The 13,996-nt window shown below is 39.4% G+C and overlaps 1 protein-coding gene across 1 annotated transcript; it reads right to left on the minus strand.

Moving 5' to 3' along the window:
- Positions 1-12,404: 12,404 nt before the first annotated feature.
- On the minus strand, positions 12,405-13,529 carry LOC101358078 (taste receptor type 2 member 39-like). Its single transcript, XM_012557284.2, is given in 2 exon segments — positions 12,405-13,132; positions 13,135-13,529. Coding segments are annotated over 2 exon segments (1,035 nt in total). The 5' UTR covers positions 13,442-13,529.
- Positions 13,530-13,996: the final 467 nt, after the last annotated feature.

Here is a 13,996-nt window from a genome sequence, read left to right on the forward strand (position 1 = left end):
CATAGGGTTTCCAAGGAGCGGCTGGTGGATTCAAACTGCTGACCTTTTGGTTAGCAGCTGAATGCCTAACCACAGCACCACCAGGGTTCCAGAGATAGTCATTAGTGGAGCAAAAAGATGGAATCAGGCAAGAAGATCCAGGTGAAGGGACTTATTAGGAGTAGAGAGGGCTCAGGTGCCAGGTTGACGGTGGAGAAAAATCTGGAAGCCTCTGGCCTGGGGGGGATGAAGCTGGAGAGTTGGGGAGATTGCTCAGGGAGAGATGTGTGCCACAGAGCCCCCAAAAAGGTTAGCATTCACAATGGTCTTTCAAATGCAGCCTTGTCATAACCCGTTTGTGTTTCGGATGTCAGCGATCACAACTGAGGGCCCACTGCATCGTCTCAGGCCTCCCTCGGGCCTCTCGCCGGCCCTGGGGCTCGGTGCAGATGACTTGCTTCCGGTGCCTGTCCAGGTTTGGAATTGCTCCGTGTGCAGACCTGTTTTGCACCAAGCAGATCTTCACGTTGATATGGGTTTTTCAAATTACAAACCCAGTGTGTAAAAATCAACTGACATTGTGAAAATAATTCAGTGTAGGCCCCCTCATCCACCTGATGAGAGAAAACGTAAGTTAGTAAATTCTGGGTGAGCGTATTCTTCCAGGTCACACCCCTCCCACTCCTGAAGCCTGGTTCCTTGTCAAAGGTGGGAGGTGATGGGGCTGTGTCCAGGCCTAGTGTCCCATCACTGGCCAAGTCTTCCCATCCTCAGAGTCCCGTCTGCAATCCTCACACTGGTGATACCTCCGTGTGTCACGGCACCTTGTCTCTGGGACAGCCGTCCTCTGCCCAGCCTCCTGGTGCTCACAACTCCGGTTCTGGGTGGTGCTCTGCCTGTTGTTCAGCAGTCTTCCGGTTAGAATCCATTACTCCGTGGTCGGAAGTGTCTCCATGGTGACAAGTCCGCCCAGGGCACTGGCTACCGTGTCTTCTCAGTACTTGGCAGGCACAGGGGAGCTGGCTCAGGTGGCCCAGATTCTCCTTTTAACCCTTTTTTTGTGAAATAATTCCTGAGATAATGGTGAACTGTGGACATAGTTGTGTAGAGGGGATGCAGAGAGGCCACATAGAGATGTTTTTCTTTGTTCTACGTGACCCGGCCACTTAACTCATTGATAAACCTCTCATCTCCAGCCCAACAATCAGCTTTCACTAACTTGAGCTTTCTGGAAATTTTCTGTGAAAACAGTTTTCACTAGTAAGGAAAGGGAATTGGGAGCTGCCACTGTCTAACCACTTTAGGGGTTGATAAACTTTCCTAGAGGTCACAAAATGGAATTAGAAGGTCTTGATGCCTCAGAAGAAAGGCCTCGTGATCTACTTCTGAAAAATCAGCATTGAAAACCCGACGGAGCACAGTTCTGCTCAGACACATGTGGGGTTGCCATGAGTCTGAATCTACTTGACGGCAACTGGCGTTGTTTTCTCTTCTTTTTTTAACTGGATGAGAAGATGCATTAGCATAAAACAAAGACAAGATGACCTTGTTATCAATGGAGTTTAAATTCCAGTTCAAAAATTTCCTTAAGAAAACCAGTTTGGGGAATTTTTATGACCCCAAATTAGGATTTGTGTAACATAGGTTTGTCCATAAAACATTTTGGGCACCAGACATTAAGCTTCTGAAATAGGCACAGAGGTTCTTGTGTAAGAATAAAAAATATGCATACGGTTTCTGATTTCCGATGGTAGATGAGACAAGTGGGTTTGTCTCCCCTTTCTCCTGAGACTCCATTGAGACAAAAAATAAAACAGTACAAAGGAAAGTAACCCCATAACAATCATGGGTGAGGAGTGGGATGGCCACGAGCAGACTGAAGATTCCCTCACTTTTCTTGGCAGTAGACTGTCAATGGAAGCATTTGTGGATGAAGTAGAGTAGATGCTCAGAATATTCTCATGGTAGACTCTGGGTGATGGCTGATCGGCCTGCTGGAAGTGTAGTAGGCTTTGGGTGTAGAGTACACAGACTTGGGTTGTGAGATTGAGGCATGAGGCAAACCCAGGGGCCTCATTAAAATTCTATCTACCATATAGATGCATCGGTGATCCCTCCCAGCCCCTTACCCACACAAAACGAAGGACAGCTGACATATTGAAAGTTCTTTTCTGAAGAAATGGAATACATTTCCAAGGAAGAGCTAGGGTTTCTATTCTGGCTGTTTGCACACAGATTAAATCCTTTCTTACTATGAACTTCGGGGTTTCCAGGCTAATGTCGGATTCCTCACCCACATTCCTCAAGAGAAGCCATTGATCAGGATGGCCCAGTCACAAAACAGAGCTCCCAATCAGCTTGTCTATTCACAAGAACATCCCACTGGGAATGGTACCTACTTATGCAGAAAAGCCTCTTATTTTCCTTTATGTACAGTAATCAGTAATCAGAAATAGGAGCAAAAGTCACAGCCTGAAAGAGAAAGACCAAGAGAAACAACTGGAATAAACAACTCGAAGTGGTTAAAGTGCTCGGCTGCTAAACAAAAAGTCAGTGGTTCAAACCTACCGGGTGCTTCTTGGGAGAAAGATGTGGCAGTCTGCTTCCACAAAGATTAGAACCTTGGAAATGCTATGGGGCAGTTCTACTCTGTCCTATAGGGTCGCTATGAGTTGGAATGGACTTGATGACAGTGGTTTTTTTTTTAAGAAATAAAGATCAAAGATGAACACTTAAGACAATTCTAACTTGTAGAGAAGCTATTGCATCCATAACCACTTAGAGGAGGTACTGCATCCATAAAGTAAGAACAGGAATAGGAAGAAGCTTCTGGAAATTAAAAATATAATTTTAAATTAAGTTATGATATGAATACAGTAAAAAGATGAAGGCAAAGTCAAGATAATTTCCCAGAATGCAGAGCAAAAAAATTGATGAAAAAGATAAGAGACACAGATGTTTAACTGAGGAGGACTCAAGTCTGACCCAAAAGAGGTTCAGGGAGTGAGATTAGAGAAAATGGAGGGAGAGAAGTTATTTTTTAAAAGTAGAAGAAAATTTCTCAGGGCTGCTGAAAGACATGGTCTTTTGATGGACGGGGCCTAAACTGGTCTTATCCAATTTTCACCATGTGGGGCTTTCTCTGCTAATTGCCTAAGTCATGCTCATTCTCCCTTTTCCTTCATCATAAGAACCCTGATTTTGTCTAGAGTGGCAATGTGCCTAATTGAAAATTCAAAATCATTACTTTTAAAGATTTCCTTGCTGGGGCATCCCTTTGACCCAGCTCTTCTGGGAATAGAGATGTGACACCTCAATGTGGAACAGCCATGTTGTGACCATGAGCAAGGGAGAGCCACATGATAAGGCTAGGACAGGAAGCTAGAAGGATCCTGGGTCTTTAATAACTTCCTGGAGCGTCTTCCCCAGCCTCTAGATTTCATGTTATATTTAAAAAATTGGGCATTATTTGGTCACTGCAGCCAGATTTCTGTTACATGCAGTTGAAGTGCAATCCTAGTCAATCACAAAGGATAAAGAGAAGATACTAAAAACTTCCAGAGAAAGGAAAAAAAAAAAATCTACAAAGGCATAAGACACATACTACTTTTAGACCTCCAATTAATAGCAAGGAATGTTAGAGGATAATGAAGGCACTTCTTTTAAGTTCTTAAGGAAAGTTAATTTAGGCCTATGCTTACATATTCGGTCAAATACCAGTCAAGAGTGAGGGCAAAATAAAAACATTTCCAAATGTTCAAGGACTCAGAGAGTTTACCCTCTCAGGGAACCTTTCTGAGCAAGTTACTTGAGGATGTGTTCCAATAAGAAAGGGAGAAAAAAATAAAAGAAAGAATAAGACATGGGATCTAGGAAATAGGTGAAGGCGTAACATGGAAATTCAGTGAAGGAATTTCCAGTGATGACAACTGTGAGCCGGGATTAGGAGCCAATTGTCAAGGGTGGAGTAAGAAGATGAAGGACTGTGAGAAATTTGCTTCTGTAAAGAAAATGGATCACATTCTACTGGTAGCAGCATGATTAAAAGCTGAGTTACTTCGAGGAGTTGGTAAAGCAAATATTTACATTTTTTGGAGGGAGGTCAGGGTCTAAACAACAAAAAGGAAGGCAACAACAAAAAGGAGTGGAATTATCACAAACTCTTACATGCTGTTGAGTAAATGATGGGGTATAAGAAAATAAAATCCTCCAGGGGAAAATTCTTTCTTGTCTCTCCCAGCCTCAGGTAGCCCCAGGCGCTCCTTGGTTTGTAAATGCATCTTCACATGACCTTTGTCCTTCTCCGTCTCTCTGTATCTTCTCCTCTTTTATAAGGACACAAGTCACAAAGCAGTAGGACCCACCCTGCGCCAGTATGACCCCGTGTTAACTGATAACGTCTTCAAACGGTCACATTCACAGATACTGGGGTTAGGACTTCAACATATCTTTCTGGGGAATGAGTTCAATTCATTACAGTCACAGTGTTAGAAATCCTGCTTACTGGCTTTCCACATTTAAAATAAATTCATAGATAAAGCTCAAAAGACTGAAGTATAGTTACAGAACAGTACATAAGGGTTATCCAACTTGACCTTGCAGAAGGAACACATTGCTTAAGGAAGGGAGAAGGTGGAAAACGAGGGAAGTGGAAGGAAGGATAGAGGAGCTAACACACTCTTTTTACATAACGTGGAGTTCATAGGCATTGACTGTAACTGGTGGAACAGGAAATTGAAACTTAAAATTATCATTAATAATTTAAAGGCAACCTGAATAAAAGCTGAAAATAGTAATGTGCGTCTCAAACACTCGGAGGACAAAAAGGGAGACGAGTTTGAGGGAAATGTAAGTGACACCTAACTCCTAATCTTTTACAGCGGTGAGTCAGGAATGTTGTCTAAATCAATGTACTTGTGTTTGTGTATGTGCAAGTGTATGTATATATATGTGTGCATGAGTATGTGCATGTATACGTGTGTGCACGTGCATTGCATGTGTGTGTATGTGTGCCTGTGTATGTGCACGTATATGTATGTCTGCGTGTGTATGCATGTATATGTATATGTGCACATGTGTATTGCGTGGGTGTATATGTATGTGTGCGTATGCATGTGTGTATGTATATGTATGTGTACACGTGTATTGCATGTGTGTATATGTATGTGTGCACCTGTGCATATATATGAATGTGCATGTATATGTGTGCATGCACATTGCACATATATATGTTCATATGTCTGCACATATATGTATATGTACATGTGCACATGTACACACGTGTGTATGTGTGTGCACTTATATGCACGTGCTTGTATGTGCATGTATATGTATGTATATATATGTTTATGTACACATGCATGTATATGTATGTGTGTATGTGTATGCATGTGTATGTGAACATATGTGTATGTATGCATGTGTATGTGCGTGTATACACATGTGTATGTATATGTATGTGTGCATGTGTGTATATGCATGTGTGCATGTGCATGTGTGTGTTGGGTGTCTGAGTATGTATATGTATGTGTGCATTTGTATGTGTAAGTGTATGTACATGTCCACCCACTCCTCACTTATCAACATGGTTAGGTTCCAAAGACCAGGTTGTTATGTGAAAATTGGCATTGTGCAAAAATGGAAGATGGCCACATTAGGTCACCCACTGGAGGATGACTTCATCATTACATAACTGCCAAATTACATCATTGCGTAACTGCCAAACCACTGAGAATCCTGGTCAGCCAAGGCGACATATAACCTTAACCATCACAGCGTTGCTCTTGCCTGACGCCTCTGTTCATTACTGCCAGACGTATACATTAATGCACAAAATAGTTGAAGAGTGGATTTCTTACTGTTGTCATAAATGCAAAGTGTCAGATCACGAGGTAGTTGATAAGTAAGGAGCAGGTGTATATGTATTTGGAGCTATGAGAGTAACCACCACAAAAACTAAAGCCAGAAGTTGATAGAAATGTTGCTTCTGGGGAGTGGTATTGGGGGTGAGGCAGGAAACTGTTGCTTTTCATGAAACACCTTTTTCAGCATTTTTTTTTTAACCAAAAGCCAGCATTACATTGATAATAATATAATTTAAAAAATTGAAACAACTTTAATTTCACTTCTGTAATTCTTTGAGGGAGATTTAAAAATGAGTAATAGTGTATTTTTGTAAGTATACAATTTTTTTTAAAAAAAAAAAGACATACATGGGAATTTGAGTGATGATGCTTTCATAGATAACTTTCCAACCATCAGCTGGTTTCACATGAAAATAAAATCTCATTGTGTTATCAGAAAATAGTGACAAACATTGTGACCTGTTACTGGGTTGGTGGGGAGCTGCTCAATGGAGAAGAGATCCATGCCCATAAATCTCTCAGGGTGGCTTCCTGATGGGTTTGATGCTCCACTTCCAGCTTCTATGGCTGTGTTTGGATAGTTGGTGATCTAACATCATAAGCCCCTGGAGAGATGAGATAGGAAAAGATGTTTATAAAGCATACCTATCCATTTCTCAGCACCAGTCTATTATTCAAAATTCATTTTGTTAAGGTACAAGGAAGCATACCATCGTTTTGAATACCAAATCTTTTTTTTTTTTTTTTTAAGAACAAGATCCTCTGTAGGGGTCAAATGATGAATAATGATGTCTGTCTAAGCTTCACACCTTTAACTGTCATGTTCTGTCCTGGAAAACTTTCAAGATGCCAATAAAAAGCCACCTTGGAAGTCTAGGGCTTGCTGGATAATGAAAGGGACGTGGTTGACAGCATCTCCTCCCTGATTCAAGGTCTTGAGTCCTTCTTGCCTTGTGCTCTTTTGCCTTTATAATCTCCTCTTAGAAGCCCTTGGACACCGGTTAGAAAATGAGACCCTTAAGAAAAGCCTCTGGATTTTCCTGAACAGAAAAAGAAACCATGCGCTATTTCAGAAGGAGTTAAACGTAACTCTTTGCAGATAGGCAGAGAAGGTGGAACAAGTTTTTTGTGGTGAACTTATGATAGGTCAAGTTCTGGAGATTCGTGATTCAACATTAGTTACTGTATGGCCCCTTTTAATAAAGAACATGGCCATCTTGTATCAATAATTTACCACACATACGGTATCTCAATTATTTTTCTATACTCTATGGTGAGATAAGCATTATTATCTCCCTCATTTTACAGATGAGGGAATTAAAATTTGGAAAGGGTAGTTATTTGCCCAAGGATAAGCAGGTAGTAGACGACAGAGATTCAGAACTTCAACTTGAATTTCACTACTCTACCAGTGTTCTTACCATTCCCTGCCCATAGACTATACTCTTTCTACCCTTGTGGTTATTTTGTTGTTAAACAATTCGATCTTCTTTAAGGCTCACCCAGTTTTCTTCTCTGAGCACTCTCTTAATTTCTCTTTCCTCAGCATTTTGCTTTTAGTTGGTCTTCAGTCTTGAGTTTTTTCTATGTATCTTTATCTGGCCTTTTCAGTGTACGGTCAGTTACCTTTGCCCTAGTGCAGAGTAAAAGAAAATCTTTCAGATGATATGGAGGATATTACTTTGTCACTCATATAAAAGAAATGAGAGAGGCAACCTGTTCATGCTCACCATATCAGTGGTGATGATGTATTAGAAACATTTTCCTTGATATACGGAAAATAGACCAACAAGATGGGTGTTTGTCCATATTTTAGATGTACAAGCAAGCAGTAATTAAGTAGACAAAGACTTTAGAGTTGGCAGAAACCTCAGTGAACATTCTTCAGTATGAAAAATTTTTATCTCAAGTTTAGGAGAAGGAAGGGAATAGAAAGCAATTGAACAAATCACACTTAAACCATTTTTGGAAAGTAAACATGTGGGAGAAACTATAAGAAATTAGGAACTCAAAAGGGACAGACCCTCAAGAACAAAATCGATGTATGTGTCCAGGAATAAACTAACCCATTCAAAAAACAAAAAGTAGAAATTCATTCTAGAACTTCTTAGTAGAAATTGACAATGTACATTGGCCAACTAAAGGCTCTGAGGAGAGCTGTTTACTGTGGTCTAACAGAGTATTTCTTAAACTTATTGGACCACAGAAACATTTCGTCCATAACCCAAATTAGCACCCTGCTGGAAGCCATTCCACATCATGTCTGAACTCTTGATGAGACATGAAAATACATCTTTGTGCCACTTGTAGGTGAAACACACTGACAATCTGGACACATCATGAGTGGTAGTGGACCTTGTTAGCTTTGGAGTAAGCATGACTGTATTCTCAGGATTGACTAGCACGTTTCACAAGGAAGAGCTCCAATTTTATATTTTTCATTTCTCAAATAGATAACAATGTCTACACCATTGAACATTCAGAAGATACAAGAATTTATGGAGTGAATTATCTGACTCCTATCTCTCAGCCACCCAATTTACTTCTTTGGAGGAAAGCCATGTTATTGTTTCCTGAATAATTTAAAAAACCCTTGTAAATACAAATGGTAGTATAGTAAATGCACTGCTCTTTAACTTATTTTTGCACCTAATGATACATTTTGGAAGTCATTCCATTTTCAAACAAACACATTTCTGCTTTCTCTTTATTTCCTTCCTTCTCTTCTTCCCTTCTTCTCTCCTCCTTACATTCCTTTTCCCCTTCCTTACAGCATCTTACATTCATCCTTCCTATGCCTGCCCACTGGTAAATAGTTCAATGACCCTATTTTTCCAGTTATAAACAATGCTGTACATAGAACTTGTACATGTCACTTATTAGGTGCTCAAGTTTATCTGTAGGATAAATTCTCCAAAGTAAAATGGTTCCATTAAAGTCTGTATCTTCATAACGTTCATAGCTATTACTAAACTGTCCTTGAGGTGGTAGCAATTTGTACTCCCATCCTTGGCCTCTGAGACAGCCTGGTCTCCAACATCACTAGCACAGGGTGTCATCAAACTTTTTGCTAACCTGATGGGTGAAAAATTGTATCTTAGAGTTGTTTATTATTTTTCAGGCTATAAGACAGGCTGAGAATCTTTAAATTTTTAAGAGCTATCTTTATTTCATTTTGTGTTAACTGTCAGTTCATATTCTTTGCCATTTTAAAAAATTCAGTAATTGGCTCTTATTGATTTATATGAGATCTTCACATGTTAGGAACATTGAGCTTCATCCGGGATGCGAATGGCAAATATACAGTTTCTTTTTAGTCTTTGAGTTTGCTTTTGGTAGCTTTTGCCATGAAGTATCTTTATTTTGTATAACCGGATTAGTAAGTCTTTTGCTGCTTGTTTGTTTTTTTATCGTGTTTAGAAATGTCTTTCCAGACTCCAGAATTAATTTTGACATTTCCAAGATTTCTTTTAGTTTTCAGTAGTTCCTGTTTTTTTTCTGTTTATGTTTAAATATTTGAGTCATTTGGAATTTATTCTGATATAAGATGTGGGAGATCCAATCAAATTAATCTTTTTTCCAGATGGTTATCCAGTTGTTTTAATACTATTTATGGAATGATCCATCATTTCCCTACTGATTTTCAGTGCCACCTTTATCACATGCTAAATCCTCACATTTCTGCAGGGTCTACCCTGTTATATTGTCTATTTGTTGGCCATTCCACACTATTGTGATTGCATTAGCTTCATAATATGTTTTATTCTTTCATGGAGTTCATCCTCCCTCATTCCTTTTTGTTTTCAGAATGTTTCTGCTTTATTTTTCCAGATAATCTTTAATAATTAGTTTAGCTAAACTTTTTTTGGCATTTGTGTCAAAATCATATTAAATGTGTAGATTCATTGAGGGAAATTTAATATCTGATAGCCTTGACCCTCTCCACCCAACAAAATGGGAGCCTTTTTTCTTGTTTGTCATCTGCTGCGTGCCTTGGAACATTTTAAAGGAGGCTTCATATAGATCTTGCTCATTTTTTGTTAATTTTATTGCTAGTATTTTATATTTTTTGTTGCTTTTATAAGAACTTGTTTTTCTTCAGTCCTTCATGCTCTTATTATTTGTAATAGCTTTCCAGTTTCTTTTTAAGGTATTTATACAATCGTATTATCTGCAGATAATGATACGTCCACCTTTTTCCTTCCAATTTTTGTACTTTTAATTTATTTCCCTTTTCTAATTGCAATGGACAATATATAGGGACAGAGTGAATTAATAGGGTGGTAGTGAACATATTTGCCTTGTTCCTGATGTTAATACAAATAATGTTTCTCCTTAAGAATAATGCTGGCTACTAAGATAAGATAAATATATTTTATTGTGTTAAGATATTATCCATGTATTTTTATTTTATTATTTTTTTTAATAGTCAAGAATGGATACTGAATTTTATCTGTGTGTTTTTGAGCATTTACAAAAATAGATATGATATTTCTCCTTAGTGTTATTACTATGATAAATTAAATTGGTCTGTTTTCTAATATTAAACCAACTTTACTTCTATTGAATAAGTCTACTTGCTAGTTGATTCCGTTTGCTAAAACCTAGTTTAGTATTTTTGCAGAATGTTAGTAACTGAGGTTGGTAGTTTTCTGGGAGACAATTTTTGTTATCAAAATTATATTCACTTCATAAAAAGAATTTGGGAGGTTCCCTTAATTTTTATGATGTGAAACAATTTATCTGTGTATTGCCCAGTGGGTTCATAACAAAGGATTTTTAAGAATATAAATACATCCAGTTCTGAATATTCCCAAGTGACACTCAGCTGAGCAGAAGTAAACCCAGAGGGCTTAAATAGTTGAGTTCCTCTGGATGTGGGATTATAGCACAAGAGGGAGATGAAAGGAGAAAGGGACCAGGAAATTAGAGTATTTTATCAGGGAAAATTTCAAACACACCTTGAAACAGAGAGACTAGTGTAAAGAGCCCCCATGTACCTGAAACCTTCATTAAAAATCATCAGCATGACCAATCTAATCCTCCCCACTTGTTACTCCCTTACCCTCTGCTGGATTATTTTAATGCCAACCTCAGACATGTCTCATTTCATCTGTAAATATTAGAAGTATTTTTAAGGAGCATCTGCATATTGATTAACTATGTAATCAACCTGGTTAAGAAGACCGAGATCATAGACAGAACAATGGATTGGAGGGTTGGGATGTTTCCATGGCAACCCTTAGCCAGTCATGTGGAAAACTGAGAGGGAGTGACAGAGTGAGATGTTTGAACTCATGGTTTTGGAGGTTTGCATTTTTTTAATGAACATAAACGTAGTGAGAGGATCAACCAACAAATTAAAGCATACAATCTCCTGCCTCAAACTTTTCCAACTTACCTAGTTCTCTTTCTAATTAAAAAACTCGATGTAAATCTTTTAAAATTGTGAAATTAATGCATACATAGTCTAAATAGCTCAAACAACACAGAAGGGTATAAAATGAAACGGAAATGTTGCGATCATTCACCAGATACCCAATGCCAATGCTCAGGAGTCCTCTATTAATCATTTTTGGTCCAGAACTTTATACACACACACCCACACATACACACGTATGCACATATACGCAGGATTTATGTATATTTCTTTTAAAAAAAGAGAAGCATAAATAGAATCATAAAATAGCTCCTTACTTTTTGCATTTAACAATATGACTATATTGGAGATCTATTCAGGACACATGAATCTATTTCATTTAAAAAAATTGTTACATTGCATCCCATTTCATGGATATACCAGTGACTTCATTAATGAACAATGCTAGCAAAGAATTGAATTGAACTTTCTACACATATTTTTGCATATTTATGTTATCTCTAGGAAAAATTCTCAGACAGTAATTTTTAGGTTGAAGGTATTTTATACACTGTTAATATTTTCATAGGTATTTTCAAATTACTCGGGTTATATCTTTGGAGGAAGAGACAAAATGCACTTCCAGCTGCTGCTCAGAAAGTTTCCTGAATAATCTGAACCTGCTTATTGTATCCAGTGTGGACCCTCAGCAGACATTCCCAAAGGCATGTGAAATGGAAAGAGAAGAGTTACCAAAAGCCAAAGTTGCAGAACTTGCCTCTGTATTGGTGCCCATATCCACCTGGCTATATCCACATGAAGAACTTAAGAAAATTGTCTAAGTTTTAACACCAAAAATTTTGACTTAATGATCTAGGGTGGGGCTGGGCATTGATATTTTAAACTATCCCCCCGAAGAGTCTACTATGTTGTCATGGCTTAGAATCACTGCTTTAGAGAGAGCAAGTGAAGGTAGAAATAGAGGATCCAGGTAAATAAATAGTATGTTAAGCATCACTAAGACTGTGTCCATGAAGCAAAAGAGAGGAGTGATGATCGATCTCTTTTACAAAAAACTGCATTGGGTGAAAGGGTCCAGGTAGGTTTGGGGAAGAAAAGAGGAGGGAAGAGGGAATTCTTGGGAGGAAATGAAGAGCTGGGGACCAGGTCCCATGGTGCTCCCTGGGTGCTGGTCACAGAGTCTACCCTTTTAGGTAGAGGTGAACTCGGTGCTGAAGCTGATTCCAGGCTCTTCTCAGCCCAGGGTTGTCCGAGATGAGCAGAACTGAGCGGCCAGCAGGGTAGCCCGCCATGATGACTCTGCACAAAATGTTCCAGGGACTGATGATATCAAAGATGTTGGCCATATAGAGAAGGAGAGCAACAGCATTGAAGTTGTAGAGAATGAGAAAGTAGCCCATGGCTTTGATGGCCCCTATGTGGGCCTGCATACTGGGGTCCCTGGAGCCAGTGGCATTGCTATCCATGGGCATGGCATGCCTTTTGAGGGAGGCAATCAGCAGGGAGGCTGCCAGGATGAACATGCTGAGAGGAAGGAAGATGCCCAGGTTATAGAGAAAGATCATGTTGACCACAGTGATCTTAGTGAAGTACTTCTTTTCCGTGGAGTTGGAGGATGGGATAGAAAAAGACTTGCTACAATACACAGTGAAAATGCCTTCGATGAAGAGCATACTGAACCCCAAGGAAATGAACACTGATAGCCACAGAATCCAGGACATCCATCTGGAAAGTCTCCATTTCAGCTTGAGGAAAAGAGGGTAGGAGAGGTCTGCGATCTTCACAAAGTAGGAGAAACTGAGCCAGGCAGCAAACCAGAGACTGCAATAATTTAAGAATATGAAGCTGACTTTGAATGTATCATATACCACATCTTGGTTATAAATACTTGGGAAGGCTGAGCCAAGACGAGTTGTAGCATCACGAAGCTCTGGAGAGCTATTCTGGATGTACTCAGAAAAAACAGGATCCTGCCACTTGTGGAAACTGCCTTATTCCGAACCCACTCGGCTGCATTTACAGCCATAATGAACCCATTTGCAATGATTCCAATGATACAGTTGGTGCCTAAGATAGTGAAAATGAAGGCGAAGAGAAGTGGTGACAGTTTATTTTCCTGATAGTAGCAGGACTTGGCCATCCTGAGTCCGGACTCTGCATTGGTGTGTGGAGGCAAATGTCTCCTTGGTTTGACGGGCAGGTCCTTGGTAGCTCCCATGATTCATACCACATGAGAAAGCAGTTGATGCATCGTTTTCAAATCCACTCCATTTGTTTATATCATCATTACTAGCTCTAAACGTGGAGATGCAAATGATGGAAGAATTTGGTTCCTAATCACTGCCCTGTTTTTGAACATGTTGGTGTTAGTTCAACCAGGGGCCCAGGCAAGGACTTGTGTAGAGTCTCCTTTACAAACTGCTAACATGGCATTGAGAGCCACCAATACAAACATTACTCCTTGGTCCTTTCTACCTGCTCCAAACTGGACACCTGCCATCTTAGGATCTCCTTGTTCTTTACCCTGGGGATTCTATTTACTCCTGTCTTACGGTGAATTCCTGGTTTTCTGGTTTCCATAATTTCCTCATTTGGTGGAGCACAAACTCCAGTTGCTTCCAGAGAAAGGGTGCATGAGAGATAACATTTTTTGAAAGCTTGTATGTCTCACAATATCTTTATTCTAACTTTCTATTTAGTGGTATGGCTGTGAGTAGAATTCCTGGTTGGAACATATTTTTCCTTGAAATTTCCTCCTATTCTGAGTGAAGTC

The sequence above is a fragment of the Trichechus manatus genome, unplaced genomic scaffold (genome assembly GCF_000243295.1).
Source record: "Trichechus manatus latirostris isolate Lorelei unplaced genomic scaffold, TriManLat1.0 scaffold00093, whole genome shotgun sequence".
Classification (NCBI taxonomy): Eukaryota; Metazoa; Chordata; class Mammalia; order Sirenia; family Trichechidae; genus Trichechus; species Trichechus manatus.